Source organism: Rhipicephalus sanguineus, chromosome 1 (assembly GCF_013339695.2).
Source record: "Rhipicephalus sanguineus isolate Rsan-2018 chromosome 1, BIME_Rsan_1.4, whole genome shotgun sequence".
Classification (NCBI taxonomy): Eukaryota; Metazoa; Arthropoda; class Arachnida; order Ixodida; family Ixodidae; genus Rhipicephalus; species Rhipicephalus sanguineus.
This window is the reverse complement of record NC_051176.1, coordinates 175,380,668-175,405,449: the sequence shown is the minus strand read 5'-3', so window position 1 is coordinate 175,405,449 and position 24,782 is coordinate 175,380,668. Positions and strand designations below refer to the sequence as shown.

General features: G+C 43.5%; 1 protein-coding gene across 2 annotated transcripts in view; it reads right to left on the bottom strand.

Moving 5' to 3' along the window:
- LOC119402679 (rab GTPase-activating protein 1) overlaps positions 1 to 24,782 on the bottom strand; it is a 153,144-nt gene that overhangs the window by 37,813 nt on the left and 90,549 nt on the right. For both annotated transcript variants that reach the window (XM_037669794.2, XM_037669801.2), the window contains 4 exons: positions 14,488 to 14,631; positions 5,826 to 5,867; positions 3,297 to 3,425; positions 1,723 to 1,809 (listed from right to left, as the gene is read on the bottom strand). In XM_037669794.2, the coding sequence (XP_037525722.1) occupies positions 1,723 to 1,809; positions 3,297 to 3,425; positions 5,826 to 5,867; positions 14,488 to 14,631 (402 nt within the window). The remainder of the gene's footprint in view (positions 1 to 1,722; positions 1,810 to 3,296; positions 3,426 to 5,825; positions 5,868 to 14,487; positions 14,632 to 24,782) is intronic.

The following is a 24,782-nucleotide window of genomic DNA, read 5'->3' as shown; positions in this document are numbered from 1 at the left end:
GCTTAGGAATCCTCTCTAACTTTTTTTCTGCAATTTCACTTCGAAGTATTCGAAAAATATTCGAGAAATATTCGAGAAATATTCGAAAAACATTTGATTCGATTCGCACTCACACTTCAATATTCGAATTCGCTTCGCACCCAAAATTTTGCTATTTGCACAGCTCTACTCATTGCATTTAGTACAATAACTTTTTGACCCACAATAACTTTTTGACACACAATAATAACAAAAAGACCAAATTGGGTGCCGGTGCATAGCACGGGTGGCCCAAAATACAGTACTACTATGCTGGTTGCAAAGTGCTCAATACGATTCACTAGGGCATTCTCACGCATGTCCTTGAGCTGGAGGCGAGGAAATAAGCATTCAGGTTTGCCCTTGACCCCAACCACTGCTCTGGTGTGGTGGCTGTTCTGTCGCATGGCACACGATTTGGAAAATGTGTTCGCAAAAACCCATGCAATTCAGCTATGTGACCACTGGCACTAGCAGAAGTTTCAATTTTCTGTCTTCCTCTTTCTAGGAAGCAGCAGTGAAACTTCATTATATTGAAATCACCGATAAACATGCTTCTTTCTATTGAGGTTAAAATACACTGTTCTGTGGGAGTGATGTTACAAAAAGCCAAGTACTTTTTTGTGTAGAGAATTGCATTATATTGAAGTTTGTTATGACGAGGTTTAACTGTTTGTGTTTTTGCAAAATTGATGTACAGTGTTGTCCACTCTTAGGGTGAACACGGTTCAGCATGGATGTGCTCCACAGAGTGCGTCTGGAGTGGCTGCGCACCGAATCGAAGTGGCGCAAGCGCACATGGGCATGCCGCTCTTGCAGTACTAAAACCAAGCAGGAGCGGCGCCACGGATATGGTGGCTACTATGGAAGACGCTCCAACCCTTTTGCAGATGACGCGAAGCACCTCCCGTGGGTACCTCTGCAAATGCGCCACTATGCTTTAATGCGCGGTGTGACACGCTGGTGCTCTGCGGAGAGTGGCCACGCTGAGCTGTGTTCATCTTAAGAGCGGACAGCACTGTATTTCAGTGTATCAACCCTGGTCTTGGTATACTGTGCAGAAAAAAAACAGGGACAATGAAAAAGACGTCGTCCCTCTTTTCTTCTGCGCAGTATATCGCGATCATGAATCTTCAACTTGCCCAATTGTCCACTTTGACTGATCCCCCTGGTAAATGTCAAAAAGTGGCATTTACCAATTTAAGTGGAGGAAAGAAAAAAAAGCCAAATAAAAATAAAACACGTTTGCAACAAAGTGAATAAGCTGGTTTTTCTAGCTGTTGGATGCAGCATGTACTTAATACAGCGTTACAATAAGCACACATGTACATGCATGGACTTATCACACAAAATGGTGTGCCTATCTTACATTTCCTTAACCCGATATTTGTGTAAAAAAGTACCTTCAGCACTGCAGAAGGTGGGATGACAATGACAAAGACTACAGTGCAAGGTCAAGAAAGAACATATCCCCTTCAATAACTGCTCATGCTGCCTAAGTACATGTTGCTGGTGAATCTTTTTATATGTCCCATGAACACTTTTCTAGAGGACGGAATGGTGTAAAGCACTCCTGTGGTATACACACGACACACACAAATCAGCCTCCCCAAATTCAATTGATTCAAACAAAGCAAGCAGAATGGATTTTAGAATGCAGATGTGCATCATATGTAGTAAAATCCAATAACCAACAGCAACTACCTGCAGCACCTGCACAGGATCCTCCATCTGACGTTCTTGCTCTTTGTGCAGTTGGTACTCACGCTCATATCGTTTTAACTTCTTCACCTGCAAGTGAAAAAAAGACCCTAAATTCCCATATGCGATATTAACCTTCTCTAAGCCTTTTTTAAAGTTTATTTCATAATGTTGGCTTTTGAACTTCCAGCAAACACACTGTACTCATAATGCAACCTTTGTGTCACAAGTTTAAGGCCAGTAACAAGTCTTTGTAATTGTTGTTTAGTGAACTTCAAAATGGCGGTTTCTCGGGCTTGTCAGTATGAAGACATACCATATTCTATAATGTGAAAACAGGACAGAGATTAAACCCTTAAGTGCTTTATTTTTTTTTTTGAAAATTTCCCAACCAAAAGTGCTTATTTTTTTATTGCTGATTTCGAATCTGATTGTACTAAAAAGTAGCTAGTCGATGTTGAAAAAATATTTGTACCACATGCTTGGTCAAATCAAAACACGGAATAATGCAAGGGGGCCTGTTGCAGCTCCTGCACCAAAAGCAAGAGTTTCCTTTCTCAACTTTTTCCCGTTTTCTCCTTGCTTCCGAGAGCAAATGAAGCACTTTTGAAGAAACTGCTGAATATAATATTCCATAAGGTCATCTGGCGATGACAAGTTGAAAGTCTTGTATGGAATGGCCAAGAATGGAAAGCGAGGAGGCTTCATAGGAGGATTGTCCGCATCAAGCAGGATCCACTGGCGAGCACTCGCGATGTTCGCTTCCGAGCTGTTTTCATCATCACCGGAGGAGATGCTCAATTTACTGCCATCGCTGTCTTCACTTCCAGACACAAGATAAACATCTGTATCTGAATCATCATCACTCGAAGAAGATGACGAAAATGAAAAGCTTCTTTTTCGTGTTGACGAGCCAGCTATGCATGGGTGGCCACCCCCACAAGCAATCTTTTCATACAAAAATCGCGCTCTTTCCACAGGAGAAAAATAAATTGTCAAGTAAATGCTGCCATCTGGTGGATTACATGCAATCTAAGCTGTAGAAGCGCACCTCTTGTCGTCAATGCTAGAGGGGAGTACCTATTCCGCTAGGACGAGCTCTGCTCGTCCAAAGCACTTTGGGGACAGTTTGGGCAGGACGAGCTCTGCTCGTCCAAAGCAGTTAAGGGGTTAAGGGTACACAGGACACAAGTTCCTACTGCCAACAATAGTGTATTCTCACATGCTTTATTATTGTCTATTCGACCTATGGCTATATCTTTCACACCCACACAAATAAACCTTTGTTGAAGTTGGCCCCTCTGTCCTGTGTACCCTTAATCTCTGCCCTGTTTTCGCACTGTGTACAGTAGTATAATGCTTAGTGTTTTCCGTAATATTAGAGTGGGTCCAAGAGTGCATATACTGATAACAGCATTTTTTGTTACTCTTGAGAGCGTTCAGCATAAAAGAAAAAACCTACAACATAGGCCTGCATCAATTACAGCTATGTGCTCAAAAGCCTTTCAAACTTTAGGCACTAGCTGTATGTAGTGCTTCTCCACATATTTTCAGCAAGTCAACCTTTAGCTGTTCACCTTTATGCCAACTGCTGTCTTGAGAAGCAATCTTGCAGCCTCTTCAGAACGATACTTCTTGGGGACAGCAACTCGAAAGTGTTTCAGCACTCCTTCAAAGTCCAACGCCAGCAGGTCTCGGCATGACAACTGCATTAAAAAAAAAGCCACGCGACAGATTTGTAAGAACATGAAGAAAAGCAGGAATCGGCATTCAGATACACCAAGAAAGCCTCTGCAGGAGCTTCTGGGATGCAGAAGCCATGAAAAAATCTCAATTTACTTTAAAATTGTTGTGGTGACCAGAAACAACACGTTCAACACCCAGAAAGCTTGTCTAGATTGTGAGAATGCTGCACTCCAGAGTGAGTTTATGTTATCAGCTTAAGACCACAGGGTTGAGATTATTTTGCCTGGAGGTTTATCTGACAAGCAGAGAACTGTTACCGCTGTTTTCACCATGCAACAAAAACAGCCACTGCATTCAGCGATAGGTCCAGAGTTTAGATAAGACAGGCCTTCACTCTGTAGCTTGAAAACTCCTGAGGCTTGCTTGCCTGGCTAAGAGTGGAGCTGATAATGGGTGCCTTGAAAGCCATCACAATGTGAAAGGCATGGTTAGTGGCAGCTCACCAATTTACCTGCACAAGCTTAAAGGCAGCAGTCTTGAACCTATTCCGTTTGTTAAAGCAAAAACACACTCCTGATTTTTTTCTGCTCTAGACAAATATGCAAAGGCTGTACACTAGTGATAATTTTGTTGAATTAAACATATTGCAGGTAACTCTTGAATTCCATAATGTCACACATTACTAGAACTGTTTACGTTTTACCTATCTGTAAAAATCAAAATAAAGAAGAGATTGCATATGAATGCATCGGGTTCAGGTGGTGTGTTATTGACCTGCCTTCCTTGCAACCACACTGTAATTGGTCCAACTTGTTTCTTCCAGAGTGGTAAATTAGGTGCCCGTTTATTATTTTTTAAAAGACATTACAGAGACAGCTAGTCAGTCCTGTCAGTCTAAAACTTGCAGCTAAGGAAGGGTCCCTTCCTCTTTAACCCCTTCCATATCATGGGCGAGCTCATCCACGTTTCCAGTAAAAATGGCCAAGGATGAACTCTGCTCAACCTCGGTGCTTTGCCATGCTCTGCTAGATGGCAGCACACATCCCATTAAGCAGTGAAAGCAGGAGCAAGTTAATTGGGGTGGAGGAATGAATATATATTGGCGAGAGGGGTCAACAATTAAAAAATTTCGCCATTTTTGGTCAGAGTTCGAGATTACAGTATGGCATGAGAGGAGTTAAGGATTGGAATTATGATAGCTTCCCTCTAAGAAGGAAAAGTACTCCACTGCCCACACAGTATCAAACGAGGAAAGGAGTGTCAATGGAGTTTAAAAGTATGTTTCTTTGTTTTTTTTTGCATTAAGTAGGTGTTTAAACAACACCATACATGATACAGTCCAATCCTGGTGCAGACTTATTACAGGATGTAAGAGTGGCGTGGAGCTCTGATATATTAAATGGATTTTTATATGCTTGAGACAACTGTGCTAAGGTGGCTTCCTCTCCACCTTGTTCTTTATGCCTTTGTTATTCCCTTGTATAATTAGGTTCCTAATACACTAGCCTGAACCCTTTGACATGCACAACTGGAGACATAGGCTGTCACTTTACAGCTCGAACCTATAGATACGGCAACTTGCTCAAAAACATTTTACAGTATTTTTATTGCGTATAACTTGAAATGTGGGAAACATTTTTTTAATTGTCTTTGGCCGGTTGACAAAGGTAAGCAGTTTATCAGAGTGTTCTCTCCTTTGACAGTGATCAGCAAGTGGGGAAAAGGAAGGTATTCCATGTCCATGTAACCTTTCTTTGGTGGCAATGGCAGCCAACCCCACATTGTTTAACTAGGGAACTCTGAAGCACTTAATGTGTCACATTACACAGGCACAAGCTTTAAATTGCCACTATAACCTTCTAATGTAACACTATATTCAAGAGAAAGCACATAAAGTTAAATGAAGCCACCTACAATAACTATGAAGTGACAGAAGGGAAGACTGGTGAGCAGTGAAGGAAGATATCAACAAAAAAGACCAAAGAGGGGGACAGGAAGAGCCAACTGCAGTTTTTTTTCCCCCATCAGTGCTCATGTACGAATAAACTGTAGAGCATGATGCCAGTCAGTCTATTGTACAAGTGCTGAAGCGGCAAGGTGCACTATCCTGGTGCAGTAGTTTTTACTGCATCATTGGCAGATTGGGTGAAAAGTGAACCTTACTAGCAGTTTGCGAGTTCAGAGTTTCAATTCTTAAGGGAAACTGCCACTTTCGTCTGCACAAAATTCTTGCAGAGCACTTTGGTATTCCAGCAACTGACACTTGTGGACATTGAAATGACTATGAGAGTAGGCCCATAATTACTATTGCTGAAAAACTTTTAGTTACAAGACATATGGTTTGTCCTCCACTTATGAATGATGAAATCCTCACGTATAGCAAGTAGACTAACCAATAAAATATCGTAAGTGGTACTCACCGTCAGGAGTGCAACTGCTACTTGGAATAATGTGTCATGGCCCTAGGATAGAACAAATTAAATTCAGAACTGAAGTTTAATACAGATATAGTATTTTCATTGGTCATACTGGACCACAGTGAAGATAAAATTGAGATAATAGTTTATATAGAAAAATTTGACACAATGAGAGCACCAAAATCTGTTGCAAGCAGGGTGTCGGAACGAAATGTTTTTCGTTTCGGTTTTAGTTTCGTTCCACCGCAAAAAGTTCCGTTCCGTTTCTGCTCCGGACCGAAAAAAAACGTTCCGTAACGGTTCGTAACGGTTTCTTTTGTATGAACAATTTCCAAGTAAAGGTAATCATAAAAAACATTGGATTTGTGGTGTAGATGTAGTTACTTGCCCTCCTCTTAAGAAAGGGGGACAAGGGTAAAACACGTTCTTCAGAGGCGTGGAAGTAACTGTACCACGAATTCATAAAAAGTAGCACAAACCAGTTCTACTTTCAAAGTCATAGTATTTATTTTCTCAAAGACAAACACGAATTTTTTTAGTGGGTTCAACTCTTTGTGTCAAGGGAGTGAGCACGATCTCAGAAGCAGCACGTCATTGAGTGTACTCTCTGATGTGCGAGACCGCTGTTCTGATAGAAAGATAGCCATGCCTGTGCGGAATACGCAGCACAGTCACAGCGAAAGCTGGAATGCGGGCTTATGTAGAGCCCTTTGTTGAGTCTCTTGGGGCAACTAATACAAGTACACATGCAAGGTACCCACTACGCCGTAAATCATCATAATTGTGCTGAAGTAGCGGAGTTTCCACTATGCCATTTTTCGTCATTCTTCGGAGAATCGTAGTACCCGCTACACATCTGTAAGGCGTTATGTGCACTTTGTGCTGTGGCTGAACGTGATGAAGTATTTTGAAAGGGAAAATAGACAACCACCCGTTTTGTAGCACGAAGCTACAAGGAAATCCATACGGATTTCTCAGAAATAAGGCCTCTTAGTTGCCGAAAAATTCGTGCTGGTCCGGGGATCGAACCCGGGACCAACGCCTATCCGGGGCGGTCGCTCTACCAATTGAGCTAACCAGGAAGCTAGCAATTCCGTGACCAGGACGAATTTTTCGGCAACTAAGAGGCTTTATTTCTGAGAAATCCGTATGGATTTCCTTGTGGCTTCGTGCTACAAAACGGGTGGTTGTCTATTTTCCCTTTCTTAACCCTTCCGCCACCTTGCGGGATTCCGCAGAACTTATTTGCAAAATGAAGTATTATGGCTGGGCACTTTGCAGTGGGTGGGAAGCAGTGTTGCGAAATGGGCGCCTCCCTTCCACTCCGGTTCCATTCCGGGGAATCAGAACTTGCCGCAATTCCATTCCTTTCAATTCCTCGGAATGAAAACTTAGCCTATTCCCCCTCCGGGAATGGCCGGGCAGCTCAATTTCATTCCTGCAATTCTTCAACGTAGGAAAGGCATCTTGATAGTTTTATCGAGTTAAGAATGAACGCCCCATAAAGCTGATGTCATCAGATGCATTAAGAACTGCAAAATACGCAAAGCACGTGGTTACCAAGGTCGAGGTATAGTAGCTTGGTGAGCTATCTCGTGCAGTACAACTACCCTACTAATTCCCATAGGGGCATTTCTCGCGCTACCTATAGTATTTGGGTGGTTAGCGTGTTTGAACGAATGGTGGTGTTTTAATATTGTTTAATCTTAAATGTGCTCATGCTAAAAGGACGACATAGCATATTTTTTTGTTTACAAAAGTAGTATTCAAGAAGGCTAAGCAGTTTTGCCACGCGTCTGGAGCGATCGGGAATATGGAGAAAACTAAGATTTGATTAATGGGGAAGAAAACCCTCTAGATCTGCTGGTATTAATTGCAACAGTGCACCACTCGGGCATCTTGTGCTTTTGCATCGAATACGGAACGCTGGGCCGCACTGCTCGTCAGCACTCACTCTTGTCGAGCGCGCCTCGCAAGCATGGATGGGGTGAGGAGAACTTTCTGTGTTCACCTGTGCGCAGGTATGCAATGTCTTCCTTGTCGCAAAAGTTATTTACGTGTGTCAGGTACTAAACTGCTCGTGAGATCAAGATCAGGCTGTGCATAGAGTATACGCCACTTTCGTGTGGGGGTATCATTGGGAACCAACGCGTAGAAATAATTTGTTTTCTCCCTTCTGTATCTGCTGGGATAGTGCATTTGTTTGTACACTTATGCCTCGGTTTATAGCAGGCGCGTTGCTTAAAAATGTGGTGCGCTTGTATTTAGCCCAGCCACTTTAAAAATACTGCTTTATTATTAATTTCGAGGCTCTGACTTCCAAATGTTTGAGGTTTGAAAATCAGGACGTAGACTAAAACGTGCTCTATTTTCGGAAAAAGACGTAATTCTATCCCTATTCCATTCCGAGCAAAAGGCGCTTAATTCCATTCTTATTCCATTCCTCCAAGCATTGTCCCTATTCCATTCCGGGCTCGGGAAAATGTGGAATGATTCCGGAGTCATTCCAATTCTGGTGGGGCAACTCCGCAACACTTGTGGGAAACATTACAGCAGGGCTTAAAGTCTCCCTTCATTGGAGGGTGGGGGGCGCTTAGAGGGCGGCGACCTATATACATGCATACACACATACATACAGCCCCTCCTTAAGAAATCGAAGGCCTCCCCCCCTTTACTTTAAGCCCTGCATTAAAGCACACACTCTTTGCGCTATTAGCATTGTCTGATGACTGGATGTTATTTTCCTCTTCTGCCACGCTATATTACATATGTTAACGCGATTCCTTGCCCAACATGACGCCTGTAAAGAGTGTTTTTGTGAAGGAGTTACAAGCACCAGCGTGGCACTCTGGTGGAAGACCCGACTGCCACACAGAGGGCGCGGGTTAAAGTCCCATCCGATCCTAGAAATTTGTTTCTCATTTATTTTTTCTTATATCACGTGATAGCGGTCACGCACACCGGCCGCGGCGGACAACTATGGTGCCAAAGTCAGCTGTTGTGATCTCATAACAGCTTTCGTTGTAACAAACTTCAGCGCCGACAATGCCCTCTCCACTTTGGCCTGCGTGACAGGCGCGCGAAAGTCAACTTGCGTTAATATAAACATCTCTGGTTGCCACTGTTTTCGTTTTTCGCACAATTTCAACATATATTTGCTTTGGAATTCCTACCTGAGGTACGCGCTAATACTGTAGCCTGAGATATGTATAACTGCTCACGTTGCATGAGCTGAGTTGTTCCGGATTGCGAAGTTTTCTCGTGAACCGAAAAACGATTGAAAAAATTTCGGTTTCACTCCGGAACGAAATAATAGATATAGGTTCGGTTACGTTTTCGTTCCGGTCAAAAATATTGTTTTTTTTCGTTTTTCGTTTTCGGTTTTCGTTCCGTTCCGACACCCTGGTTGCAAGTGAACAGACAATGCTAGCTAGATAGTTCAAGTCATGTATTTTTAAATACTAAGCTGAATACCAAATTTATACTTGCCTAACTTTACCACTGCCAAAATTACGATGCTACGAGATATTAATGGGTGCCACATGTCTTCCCTCTGTTGAAATCGTCAATTTAGTATTTAGTTTTACTGAACAGAAGCCTCCAACTGTGCCAAGTTACACCACCATTTCCATTTCTTCCTTGAAGGCTGCACCTTTTACGATCGGACTGATTACCAGCCCTTAACCTTAATCTTCAAGAACAAAAGTCCCTTCCACTCAGAATGAGAGCTACGGCAACTTTTCTTTATTTCTGAATGGTCTATGGACATCTGCCACATCTATGGGACTGAAAATCTGATCTGACTCTCGAATCTGAGTCTAGGATCAGCGTTGCACCTGCTGACTCTATGAAATTCCAAGCCCTAGCTGCCATCCAGCAAAACAACCCTGACTTGCGTCATTTGCAGGAAGAAGCCTCATCGGGCCAGCTTGCTAAATTGCTGCTTAACCTGGTGACCTCGAAAGTCGGGAGATTCATAAAACGAGCGGGGGGGTGGGGGCACAACATAAGAAAACTTCTCATGTATGCATTAATTTACTGCTGCTCAGGGCTGTAGCAAAATCATAAACGAATGATTGCCAGTAAAGTTTGTAGACTTCAGCGATCATACTGGTGCTCGCAATTATGTGGCATGTGCAAGCATGCATAATTAAGGGCCAAATTTTGCTGTGTCCCATGGCAGCTAGTTGCCCCTTGCCAATCTTACTGTGCTGTTCCACATGACGCCAGTGTACTGAGGCGAAAGTGACTTAAGCATTCTGCACGCGATCAGAAAATTTTAGAACATACATCCTCAGTTATTATTTTCTTTTCATGGCGGCCCTAGCGTCATTTTTCGAGAGATTTGTGGCTGTGCCCATACAATCTGAAGACTGCTTAAAATTTGGGAGTTTGCCGGGCAAGTCGGGAGAGTTGGCAGGTAAGACGTGTGACATACTGCAGGCACCTTCTCGTCTGCTCGTGCCCCATAAATTTCAACGACTAATATTTGACTCACGGCAGAGGTTAAACCATCCTGGAATCACAGCGACACAAAGGCTTATCCCAGACCATTTTGTTTGGCTGGTCCCCAACAAGGACGTTTGAAGCTGGACAAGAACCTGTCAAGCCTGTCAGCCTTGAAAGTGACCTGGTACACATGTACACAAGTGCCATCATTCCAGCCACTAGAGAGCGAGTCTGACCACGTGCATTTAGACTTGGTGAGACCTCTTCCTCCCTTACAAAAATTCACGAACCTCCTCGTGTGTGTGTCTATAGGTACCCAAGGCGGCCTGAAGCAACCCCTTTGCTTCAGGCCACCTCGAGTACCTATAACAAACATCAAGGCTAAAGCAGTGGCAGAAGCCTTCATTGCTACGTGGGTGTTGCGGTACAGCTGCCCCCTGTGCATAACCACTGTGCACTGACCGAGGCTGGCAGTTCCAAAGCTAGCTTATTCTGCCCTGGTGCTCGGCATACACCTTCACAACACAACGGTTTACCACCCACCAAGCAACGGCATGATCGAGTGCCTCCACAAAGAACTGAATGCACCATTGACTGCTGTGCTAGATAGACAGCACTTGGTGCAAAAGCTGTTTCTAGTACTAATGGGCTGCGTATAACAATCAAGGATGACTTAAGAGTCAGTGCAGCCGAAATGCCGTATGTGTCAGTCATCAATTCAGGTCCAGGTGAGATTTTCAGCAAGGCACTCTGTCTGCTCCCTTGCAGCATTCAGAGAAGTTATGTTCTTGGCTCAGCCAGCTTTGACCTATGCCTTCATGTGTTGCCCGCAGCCACTCTGTGTTCGGTTTCCCAAAAATAGACAGAGGGTCGATATTTCACTTGAACAGGCCAAAAATAAAAGCTAGAAAACAATGAACAATCAAGACCAGGCTGGAAAGGTTACAGTAGCCACTCTACCAACCTTCAACAGAGAAAATGGGCTTTGAAACGTTTGATGGAGCAATAGATGGCCAACATCTCTCTCCTGAAGGTGCTGTAATGAGCCTCAGTAGGTTTCATGCGCTTTGAGCAGATCAGTGACCTCCAGTCTGAGCCAATATGCTGCTGTAGAGCTGCATCCACTGACAGCTGCATCCACCGACATGTTGACCATAAGGTGAATTGGCAGATAGGGCAACGGATGAATCAGCAACACTGCATCAACCAGCGTTCTGGCTTCCTTAAAGAAGTGTCTGTCCTCCAAAGGCCAGTGGAAGGTACAGGTGGTTTCTTGGAGTTATGATGCAGCAGATAGATAAGCCACTGAAGAACTTATGCACAGGATGGTATGAAGCACCTGTACGTAACTTTTTAGCTCCAGAAATCTGGGCAACCCTCAGAAGGATGTTGAAGAAGGGAAGTCCTCGATAGTCCACATCCGTGATTCCTCTGGTTGAATGTCTTGGGGTGGAATGCAATGGCTGAGAAAACCCAAGGCTTAAACTCCGAAATTGCATTCCTGGGGCTTTAGGACCAGGCCACATTCATTAAGTAGCTTGAAGAGAAGGCAAAGGTGCTCTTTGTGCTGCTTGCAACTAGAATGTCTTCAAGGTAACTATAGGGGTACTCAAGCAATTCTTATGTGTAAATGCGAGAGCATTTATTATCACCTAGTATGTTGCTGGGTTATATCATGGTGTTATTAAATTGTGGCAAAATGCTTCTGAGCTTGTTGTTCTCCAGAGCCACATGGATTGTGTCTAATCGATTCTTCAGTTCTTTGCGTTTTGCATGTTCTGTATCAGTTTCGGGCAGCATGAGTGAGGCAACCATGAGGCTCTCTCGCATCGGTCAGAATGATGCCTTGCTGCAGCTGCTGTGCTTGCTTTGCAGCCACTCAATCTGCCTTTCGTGTTGTCGAGGGCTTGGACACCATCTAGTGAAACGTCTGCCAAAGTTCGGTTTCCAAACATTTGGTTTTCAAGAGTTCGGTTCTCAAGTGTTTGGTTTTGACCAACCATGTACACAGTGTTGAAGATAACATAATTTATGTGCTGCTTTTCTGCCACAGCTTTCTGATGACAGTGGGACCGCACAATGAGCTAAGTAAGGTTCTTGCATTAAAACCAAATGGCAGTTCACACATAACCTCGTCCCTGAACCTTTGGAATGTTTGCACTGCATTATTCAAGCCGTAAAGCATGCGGATGAACTTAAATAGGCCCAATGAGCTAGTAATTGCTATCTTCGGAATGTCATTGAATTTGACAGGAATTTGGTGATAGGCACTCATTGAATTGGTTTTGCTGTAGATTTTCGGTTCCTATTAGATGAGCAAGGAAGGCATGCATGTGAGGAAGGGGATACTGATTCGGAGTAGTGACAGCGTTGAAAGCTCGGTAAACATTGTAAAGGCTGCCAGTCACTATTGTTCTGCTTTGGTACTGAATGAAAAGGTGAAGACCAGTTGCCGGAGGAAGGATGAAGAAGGACAAGCTTAAGCGTGTCTCAATTAGCAGCGGGCAACTTCCAAACTCTTCCCAGCAAGCCCCCACGGATACACAGCAACAGGTGGACCTCTGGTGATGATATGATAAGTCACATTGAGTTTCAAGGGCAGCTCATCATTTCGGGACTTCACAGATTGCAGGTACTCTGCAAGTACCTTGTCGTGCATTGAGACAGGCCGAAATGTACAAATGCCATATGAGGTGAGACTGTAGTGCAAGTACAGCAACGGATGTGACACTATCCTTTAGGCACCCATCGCAAACACTCACCTCTAGGTTGAAATAGCTGAGGAAGTCTGCCCCTAGTATAGAAAACTAATGTTTGCAATCACGAGCACTCATCTTTGCCAGTGGCTGAGTGCGATAACTAGTGTCATTTACCAAAGCCCATTTAATGCAATGATAGCGTTGCTTACTACTACATGGAGAGCAGATGTGGACTTGCAATATCCGGTTGTGGTGGAAACAACAGACAGCTCAACTACAGTGTCAAGGAGCAGGCAGGTGCCGGTGTTGTAGTAGACCACGAAGAAAAGGCAGCCTAATCGGGGGCCAATGTCACATGCCACCGTTAGTGACTGGCCAGTGCATTTCCTGTTCATGAAGAGGGCCTAGTGCAGCGACTGGCATGTTCACGAAAACGATGGTGGTACCAGCACAATTGCTGCTGCGGGTTCCTCGATTCACTGCGAGACTGCCTTGCCCTTTCACGTGAAGGTGAATGGTAGTATTGAGGCTGTTGGCCAGCATTGGTGCAAGTTATCAGCTTCTCAAGTGCAGCATTGAGGCAGTTGAATCTTTCCTCCAGGCGCAAGGGTTGGTCTCCTGGGTCTCAGACTCATGCAGAGGGCTAATGAAACTCCACTGCAATGGCAGATGTACTGATGGCGTTGCCGCTGTCAGTAGTAGTGGCAGCATCGAGTATGGCTAATGCTGTCTTCATACATGTCTTCAAGCTCGACATGTCTTCTTAGCTCGACGACAAAGAGTAGACTCATTTATTGGCAAGAAAAAACAGGCTGACCGAGTACAGCGGGAAAGGCACTTGAGTGAGAGGTGATTGAGGCACTTGGTTTGAGGTCGCTGCCTTGCTTCAAAGAAAGAGTGAGGGGAGCTGAGTTGAGGCGTGAAAAAAATAGCATGCTGGATTGCCGCTGTGGTGCTGGAACCGTCGCCATCACAATACATCCCTTGCCGCCAGGTGCTGGGTTGGCTGTTTCTGGGAAAGTGACGAGTGATTGCTACAGAACTTATCAAACAAATGTGAATGTCACTAGCTGCCCCATGCTTGGCTCGTTGCTTCAACTGTTTTTTCGCCTAATCTAATACAAGGAAGCTGGTTATTAAGGAGTTTCAGATTTTGTGTACGTAAAGTCTGGGGGTGCAAAAGAATGTAAGCAGGGCATGAAGCTTTGGGTATACAAAGATGCTTGGGTGTGCTATTTCTAAAACATCCTATTGTCAAGCTGCTTGTTAGTTGCTGATGTGGGTTGTTGCAACTCAGTTAACAATAAGAAAATTAAACACTGCAGTGTTCCACAAATGCACCCTCTGCCAAAGTGTTGCTGTTATCTACATGACCAAAAATTTGGACCACAAAAAATCAGTTACAATTTGTTTTGCTCAAAATGGTATGAAATTCTTGGACATAATAAAATTTTAGCCATAAGTCAAATCATACTAGAAAAGCCATACATTAATATAGAAAATACAAGGAAACTTACATCCAGTAGAAATAGGTCTAAGATAAAGAAGACTACGTGCAATGGAAACTTGGCTGTAAACAGTGTTAAGAACCACTGGGAACCAAACATGTGCGTTTCCACTCCAAGGTCCACAAAGTGAGCATAGAGCTGTGGAAGCTGGTCCTGCAAGCAAGACAACAAAAACAGTGATTTACAATAACTGCATTTTGATTGGCAGGTTGCTTGCTCTTTTTAAGAAAAAAAATCAAATAAGTCATCTCTATTTAAAAGCTTTGCCAATGTGTACCACATCTGTGTGTATACCAGTGAAACTTGACCTAAAAATCTGCAATTTAGTGCAATTTGCATTTGAATAATTTTTCTTGATTTCCCAATCAAAGTTCCACTGAAAACCATGTTTTTCTCCCCACAATACAAGTAAATTAATTAATTCTGCTGTTTGGAGCATGAAGACCAGGAAAAGAAAACGATAGTACCTGACAGCACTCATGGGCATGTTACCTGCAAAATGTAACAATGTTACAGTTGGAGTTACTTAGAGCAGGAAAGTGATGCTGCTACAGTTAGTTACATGTTTCAAGCAAAGTAACACGCTACCAGGATGAACATGATGGCAGGATAGTTGATTTCTTTGTTGAGACATATGAAAAATGCACATTGGGTAAAACACACACAAATGACAGGGACACAGGACAAGCACAAAGGACAACTATTTTATTGAACCCACACTGGCTTCTATGCAAAGTGAAAAAATGAATTGGAGCATACACACAAGAGGGACAACATATAACACCCAGGGGCATAGTTTCATCATTTTATTTAACACATAAGATTATGTAACTGCAGCAGATAGATTAATTGCTTGCACTGATGCAAGCTATAGCAGCACAGTGTGCAGATTACTGTGTTACATAGAACAAAATTTTTAACTCTTTGAGGGTAGATAATCTTTGCGTAGATAATCTTCGCCAAATGCGACCCCCCAGGGTCGATTTTTCTTACTGCAGATTTACAATGTTCAGTGTGTCCTAGTTGAAAAAAAATGGACCCAAAATTTTTTAGATTGACCCTAAAGTGGGAAAAAATCTTTTACATAGGTATTGAGCATTGATGCGTTGTATATTCATGGATAATAAAAACAAAAATTAGAAAGACACTTATTTTAAACTCACAGGGTCCCTTATGCATTTGCCTAAAACGATTCAAAGGTGAAAGCCATCTTCTTTTTCTTCTAAGTCGATGTATTGATCCTCCTCCACCTCCCTCCGAAAGCTTCCTGCACCTAATGCAGTTTTGTACTGCCTCCAGGGTCGGAGGCATTGCAAGCTTTCCGCATCTCACCAGGTTTTGCACTGCCTCCGTGTTCGGCGCACTTTTGACCAAGTGACAATGTCATGTGATAACGTCATAACGTGATGATGATTTTTTGCACACTTGTGTTGATGGAGCCGATGCCGACTGTCAATTTTCGCGTTTCATGAGGCATCTAAGACTTTCGCCTTAATAATCGAAACGTATGCTGATTAGGATAAACATGGCTCAGAAGCTTAAAAAAATGCACGCAATCGGCGCACATGCCCATGTCGTCATCACTGTGTATTCAAGAAAACTCTATGATTCTGTGCCCCTGACAAAACCTAAACGACTAATAAACTTCTTCATTCGTGATATCGCCACCGAGAGGCTATCAATTTTCGAGATCCTTGAGACAGAAAACGTGCAGGCACGGTTGCATTGTTGTATACGGCAGCAATGTTCGTATATTAAAATCATTTAGGAATACTTTGATGACCATACAAGTAATGAAAACTGGTGTACTGGTATTTGTTCTGGGATAAACTAAAAGAAATTGAAGCTGCCTATGTTCCTAAACTAACGATAAGTTCTAGATCAGCTGACCCATGGTTCGAACACGTGAGACTTAAAACACGCCCTGACCAGAAAGAAAAGGGTTTACAAAAAAGTGAGTTGCTCAAACTGTCCTCAAGATTCGGAAGCCTTCGAAAATGTTTAGGTGAAACACAAAGTGTCATTCTTCAAGCGAAAGACAAATTCTTTAACGATACACTACCTAACCTTACGAAAATGGACCCTCAAAAATTTTGGAATAGTGTGACCCCAAAAGTGCACGCTCAATGCCAGTATTAATAAGGGAAGACAGCAGCATCTTATTGGTAGAGCACTCTGCCAAAAATTTAATAAGCACTTTGCTGAAGTACTCACTAATGAACTTCCACTGAATAATACGCTTTCAATATCACAACTACCCATTCAATACCCTTTTCCAGTGATCCTAGTAATGGAGCACTGGGCAGCTAGCACTATCAATCGACTTCCGCTCAAAACCAGTTCCATCAGAGACAAACTACTTAAAGGGGTACTGACGCGAAAATTTTCAGTTTTTTTTTTGTGTCAAATGAAAGGCCAAGCCCTCAAGAGCCTAGAAAATGTACTGCTAAGCGTGAGTGCCCCCTGAAAAAGTGTTTACAGGAAGGTTTCAAGAGCTAGTTTCGGTTCCTACTGTACCCTGACGTCACAACACGGTATGCATTTCTTGTCCCGTGCTTGCGCAACATATCATGATGTTTCCACAGCCACTCGGCACCGTTGCTCCATTGGTGACGCACAAACGGTCATTTTGAATGTTTTGGTGATGCACAAGTGGCCATTTTGAAATTTTTGGTACCTGACGTCGTCACAATTAGCCAGACTGCTGCATGAAGTCACCTGAATTAGTACTGTAGCCTGACGTCAAGCTAGTACCGGTGTCAGTAGGTGCGCCTTGGGAAAAACTGACTTTAATATCAAAATATAGTATCTTATCAACATTTGTTGAGCTTCACACTTGCTCAGAGCAGTCTCTGTATACAGGAGATTTGTATGGCAGAGTAAACTCACCTTCGAAAAATGGTGTCAGTACCCCTTTAAATTAACCTGCCAACATTCAGCTAGCTTGCTCGCATTCATTTTCCAGCAACACTTTGACTCTTATTGTACTATACCAGATGACAGGAAATCCACTAATATGGTACCTATATTCAAATCTGGTAACAGCAATAACCCTGACAACTATAGGCCAATTTCACTTACGTCCATTTCATGTAACTTACTAGAGCACATCATATAATCCCAGGTCATGGGTTATCTCAACTATAACAATTAACTTTTTAACACCCAACATGGTTTAACGAATAATTATCATGTCAGACAACTTTTCGAACTTGTGACAGACCTGCACACAGCTCCGCATATGTCCGTCTAAGTTGATGCCATTTTCATATAATTTTCAAAAGCTTTTGACTGCATTCCCCATAATCGATTAATGCTTAAAGGGGCCCTGCAACACTTTTCCAAGTAGCCATGGAATGGCTTCACTAAAGGAGCTTATTTCCTCTCTAATCGACCACCGCAAACATTTTTAGAATCCGTCCAGTGCGAGTGGAGTCACAAAGATTTGTCACACGCTGTAATTGCTTTCTCTCTTCTCTCGTCCTGACGAAAGCACTGGAAGCCAAGCAGGGACGGGTGGCACGGGGGAAGAAGGTACGTCATACGCACCTCGAGACCTTGAGCACGTTTTTGTTTTTTCTTTGAATGTGTGACGTACTTTCAGTGCAATCTCACGCACGCGCGGGCAAGTCACGACCTTCCGCAGCGACCGAGCGCGCCGTGTTCAAATAAGCCAATGGCGTGGAACATGTGTCAGTGACGCAATGATCTTGAGTCAATACAATTATTTGTCTAGAGAAGATGAAGCGATTTTTAGCTGACTTTGAGAATTTATTGTAAATCCTAGGCCGCGTGCTGCGCTATAATGTTTGGCTCGCGTGTTCTTGGGAGCCTCGACTACCAATCGGCAGCGTTTTCTGACCATGCTGAAAAAGTGTTGCAGGGCCCCTTAAAAATACGTAACCTCAGTCTCGATGAGAAAATAACTGCGCAGATCCAAGAGTTTCTAAACAACCGATATCAGCCCGTTAAAAGTTAAACTTAACCACTACATATCTGATCCAACCCAAGTATAACATCTATCTGGTGTGCCACAAGGCAGTGTGCTGGGCCCTCTTCTCTTCTTAGTATATTTATTTATTTATTTATTTAGAAAAAACCTAACAGGCCCTGTTGGGCATTGAGTAAGGGGGGCATTGCTACAATAACAGGTGAAATACAATGGAAACAACTCGAAAATACAGTTTAAGTAAAAAAAAAATGGTGAACAAGCAGAACAGCAAAATAAATCAAGACAGATTAAGTAAGAAGTGCGTACAGACGTTCTCGAAAAACATGGTGAGAACAAGCAGAACAGCAAAATAAATCAAGGCGGATTAAGTAAGAAATGCGTACAGGCGTTTTCGAAATATTTTATTGAGAAAATTTGATACTTGGAAAAGTGATCGTTTTCGAAATATCGAGAAAATTTGATCAGGAAGATCATTCCAGTGAGATATGGCACGAGGTACAGCTGATAAATTAAAGGCAGTAGTTTTACCAAAAATGCGTTTGAAGCTAAGATGATTATGTAATCTTGATGACGTGCATGTGGGTGTTTCGAGGGGTAATATGCATGGCTTATCGGAATGGACATATTGTGAAGCAAAAAAAGCAATGCAATCTTGCGATGGATATCTAGGTGCTGTAAAGAAATATTGAGCTTAATCTGGGTTATGCTGGAGTTCCGATCAAAATTCTGAGTAATATACCGGGCAGCCCTATTCTGTATGCGTTCAAGTGTGATTATTAAATCTTCTTGGTATGGTGATCATACAGCACATGCAAATTCTAATTGTGTGTGTACAAACATCAGGTAAGCTAATTTACGAACGTTAGTAGTTGAATTTGCTGATGAGAAAACAGCTGCACAATACATTAATGACAGCATCTAACAAGTTTGTCAATCCGTCTTTTTGTGGATGATTGTTTTATTTATAGAAACATAACTTGCACAGCTGACGTTGCAGAACTACAGTCTGATCTCACCAGGATAAGGGAATGGTGCAGTAATTGGCAAATGGAAATTAACCCTTTGAGGGTCGAATATTTTTGCAAAATGCACTCCAAAAATGTGTATTTTTGTTATATTGCTGAATTAAATTCATCAGATGCTTCTACTTATAAAACAAATTGTCTAAAATATTTTTGCGTGACTGCAAAGTGACAAAAAAATTATTTTTGTTGTTACATACACATGGCTTATTCGTGAGTACTCAAGAGTAACATCAAGCAAAATCCTAAAAAAACACATATACGATTTTTTATAAATAAAAATTATGCGTTGTATTAAACATAGCTCACAGACATACAAAAATAAGCATACCAGAGTACTTTTCTGGTAAAAAATGTTCTTGCTTTAACACTAAAAACTTTTCAGCGTGTGATAGCCGAGATGTTGCTTCTTCATCATCGTCTAAGTCTGAACTCGTAAGTAAATCCTCGTCTGACGAACTGACATCCAATGAATCAGATTCTGATTCGGCACTTGGGGAATAGTCTACTTCGGAAGAATCGCCGCTCAACTCAATAGCAGCAGAGCAACCGCTGCGCACTTCCATAGCATAAGCGCACTACGTGAGTGAGCACACGGAAGAAAACTGTATGGTTGTGCGCCTGTCTGGAAAGCAAAATGAGTGAAAAAGCTATAATAATCCTTCATCTTATTGGCAACAAGACGGAGTTAGTTTTTCCCGAGTCCCCAAAACAGGAAATGCAACCACGACGGCATCGTTTGTGTAATTTAGCGCTGCACAAGAACAGATATGTATAATCGTGCCACGGGGAGCAATAAACGAGAGAGTAACAAGCACGCTATGTGCCCAGCCCATATCCATTTCTTCTTCTCGATTTCAACTATGATATTCTTTACCCCCATTTGTTCCCTGACCCACTCTGCTCTCTTCCTGTCTCTTAAGGTTACTCCTACCATTTTCCTTTCCATCGCTCGCTGCGTCGTCCTCAATTTAAGTTGAACCCTCTTTGTAAGTCTCCAGGTTTCTGCTCTGTAGGTAAGTATCGGTAACATGCAGCTGTTATATACCTTCCTCTTGAGGGATAGTGGTAGACTACCATTCATGATTTGATAATGCTTGCCGAATGAGCCCCATCCCATCCTTATTCTTCTAGTTATTTCACTCTCATGGTTCGGCTCCGCGGATACTACCTGTTCTAAGGAGACGTACTCCTTTACAACTTCCAGTGTCTCGCCACCTATCGCAAAGCGCTGTTCTCTGCCAAGATTGTTCCACATCACTTTAGTTTTATGCATATTAATTTTCAGACCTACTCTTCTACTTTCCGTATCCAGTTCAGTAATCATGAGCTGTAATTCGTCTCACGCCTTACTCATCAATGCAATGTCATCAGCGAATTGCAGGTTACAGAGATACTCTCCATTAACTCTTATCCCTAATTCTACCCAATCTAGGGCCCTGAAAACCTCCTGTAAACACGCAGTGAATAGCATTGGAGAAATCGTGTCTCCCTGCCGTACGCCTTTCTTTATTGGGATTCTGTCGCTTTCTTTATGGAGTACTATAGTGGCTGTGGATCCGTAGCACGTGTGGGCACGTAGCACATCGGCAGGATAACCGGTGGTCATTAAGGGTAACTGACTAGATTCCAAGAGATTGAAAACGTGTGAGGGGGAGAAAGAAAGTTAGGTGGGTAGATGAGATAAGAAGTTTGTAGGTATAACGTGGCAGCAGAAAGCACAGGACCGGTTTGATTGGCGTAACACGGGAAAGGCCTTTGCCCTGCAGTGGGTGTAGACAGGCTGATGATGATGATGATGATGAACAAGCATGAGAAGCAATAACCACCCGAAGGACAAAACCGAAACCAGCCGCACTGCGCGCGCACACTTGGAAGCGCAAGCGAAAGCCGGTGCGCCGCTTTGGAAAGAAAGAAAGAGAAAACAAAAAACAATGAAGAGACATCGGAGCATGAAAAAAATTCCATGATTTCCCGAAGTGTGGCAGCACATGCCAAGCAAGAGAAATGATCAAAAAAGGTGCGCATTTTAACCCTTTAATGCCTGAATTATGAAAGCGCCGAAGAAAAAAATTTGTTTTTCGTGTTTCAGCTTTAAATAGAAGCCTTAACACAAATCAGCAGTTGTATTATCCAAAATGCAACTTTAGTGCAAACTTTTAGGTATGTCGCGAATTCGCGACAACCGGCACTTAAGCCAATAGTAGCTCAATATGTTCAATGCAACTTAAGTACGGCATCGCCGCATCAATGAAGCGGATCTCTTCAGGGCGACGTAACTTGGCGCCGTCATTGTTGTTAAATGCAAGCTTGACTTTATTGCCTCCTACCAATCACGTGACATCGTGTGGGCCACCATGTGTGCCCTAGACTCCGCCGCCCAGTATAGCCGACTTCTTGGGAGCCGACAGAATGACATGAAGGTGGCGGCACCGAGAAATCGATCTAGCTCACCACGAGACAGAACCAGTCCTTTGTTCGGATTTTTCAGCGTCGCAAACAGATTGCTCTGATGAACGATATGTTCCGTGAAGGTGTCATAAAAAATTCCTTGAAATATTCAATAGGAGCTCGGACAGTGTCACATTGAAGATGAGCGGTTTTCCAGTGTGGCTTTTCCCGCTGTTCTTGACAGTCTTTTTTTTTTCCAACGCACTGCATGTTTTAGAGAGGCACTAGCTTGGTTGGTCTACCACATCTTCGTCTTCATCCTCACTGCTCGATGAGGACATCGTGCTTGTGCATGAGGATTGACATCGACATCGTCGTCTTCGCTGTCATTGATACAGCTGTCGTCACTTTTATCTTCAGGTGGCAAGCGCATGCGAAGCCTTTTTTTCCCATAAAATCAGCGGAAGTCAATCATGAACTTGTCATACCAGCAGTCATCACTGACTGACTCAAATGCCGGATGTCGCGAATTCGCGACATACCACAGAAGCCAGGATCGCGCAGGAAATAACGTACTTCAAAACAACGTCACATGTCGTGTGCAACCTCTTGTATGCGTGCACATTGAAAAAATTTTATAGGAGATGGAACTTACGTCCCTTGGGCAGAAAACAACGAAGTAGTGAGAGCTGTTGCACGTGCTTCGCGCTCTCCGGCAACTGATACACAACACTCGGTTCCAGCTTGCAATACCTTACATGCAATGGCGCTAGATGTCTAGTGCTGAAACCTACGTTCGCCGCAAATACATGACAGCCGCCGGTGAAGGCATCAACGCGTTTCGTGTGTTACTTAATCGGCGTCTTTCGGTATGTCGCGAATTCGCGACAACCGGCAGTAAAGGGTTAAACCAGCTGCACTGCGCATGCGCGCTCGGATGTGCAAGCAAAAGCCGGTGCGCCGCTTTGGAAAAAAAAACGATGGAGAGACATTGGCGCATGAACAAATTCCACGTATTCTTGAAGCTTGGCAGCACATGTCAAGCAAGAGAAATGATCAAAAAAGGCACGTGTTTTAAACATACAGGCAATGCTGTAATGCTGTACAGTCGCCCATTTTTTTAACCTGAACGCGCGAGCATCGACCGCCAAGTTGATAAGCGCCGTACAACGGAGTGCAGCGGCGAAATGAACGAGAGTACGCGCATGCGCGCTATGAGCAGTCGTGGGCAACTGCCGTCTGCTAGGCTTTTCCGCAGACGGCAGCTGTTCAAGACTGCTCATTGAGCGTGCGCATGTTCTCATTCACTTCGCCGCTGCACTCCGTTGTACGGCACTTATCAACTTGGTAGTCGATGCTCGCGCGCTCAGGTTAAAAAAATGGGCGACTGTACATGTACGACGTAAACCCTTTGGTGCCTGTTAGGTGATGCCGCACATGTACAGCATCACCTAACAGTTGATGCTCTAACTCTTATAAAGTATATGACTTGGTAATCGAAGAAGTCATGTCATGTAAGTATGTGGGCGTCATACTCACTTCTGATTTAAGCTGGGCTGCGGACATAGAGCATATCTCGAATAAGGCCCTCAAGAAGCTCGGCCTCCTTAAATAACGCTTGCATTTCAGTACTAAGGACACCAAGACCGCACGCTTTCAATTAATTGATTTGGTCTTCTCTAGAATACGCTTCAATCATATGGCATTTTCACCTAATAGGTCTTCCTAACATGCTTGAAATGGTTTAAAATTAAGCTGCTCAGGGCCCGTATTCTCAAACGATCGCGAAAGGCGAAAATATCGTGTTTGGTAACGTAGAATCTGATGCGTTCAATAACTGAAGAAACACTTGCCTGTGATGTCATTGTTGCACTGGCCGTTGGTGTTACGAATGTCTCACAACACAGGAGTGAGCGCACCGTACGAGCGCAGAGCGACCCGAGTGCGGCGTTTTCGAGCGTATGCTGGCTTCTACACAGTGGCCAGGCTTGGCTGTGGCTACTTGAAATATAGGACGTGTTAAAAGTGCTTTCAGCGTTTTTTATTGCGATAGCAATTATATGGACAGTCTTGGCTGGTTTTTGTCCGTCCCCGTTGCCGCCGCCGTCATTCACCGTATATGTGTATGTATGTATATATATATATAAAAGTCCCAAAGAAAAATAATTCAGAAAAATACTTCCGAAGCGCGGAATCGAACCAGGGACCTTTCGCTCCGCAGCCCGTGGCGCTAGCCACTACGCCACGAAACGCCGATCCTCTAGGAAGCTAACGGCGAGCGTTATATACACACCCTTTACCGCTGGCCGGACTCAGAGACGGCAGGCGCTTATAATCGTTCCTTCATTGCCAGCGAGATGGCGCGATGAGCACAACAAAGGTGACTTCGCTAGCTGCAGTGGCCGCGTCGGCGAAAGGAGCACGCTGTTCAAACAGAAATAAATAACAACTGCGACATTTAGTTCGCGCTCGTTCTGTGTGTACCTGTTCGTTCGTTTCGTGCGCCCTGTTTATGATTCAGCAGTGCGCTTCAAGTATCGAGCTGTGACGCATGATAGTTCGCGCTCGTCCTGTGTGCGTTCTTTTCGTGTGTCCTTTGGGCTCAAGCGACGCGCTGGCAATTTCGAGCTGCTTTCCGTTCTTCGCATTACATTCCACTTTGTTGCTATCGCATTCATTGCTTCGCCGTTGCGGCGAAACTGTGGCTTTTTTTTTTTGTGGAATTGTTTAATGCACAGTATAATATTTAAACAATGAAACTTTGTGTGAAATGTATTTTCGTTGAGAGTTTAACATGGCGTAGTCAGAGAGTTCAGCTGTAGTGTGCCGCCACAGCGACATCGCCTCAACATCTCAATATGTTGCTGGCGCACGATAAACCACGCGAGCAACACACGGTTCATGTTCCTGGAACGTTCAAACCACGAAAAAACACGCGC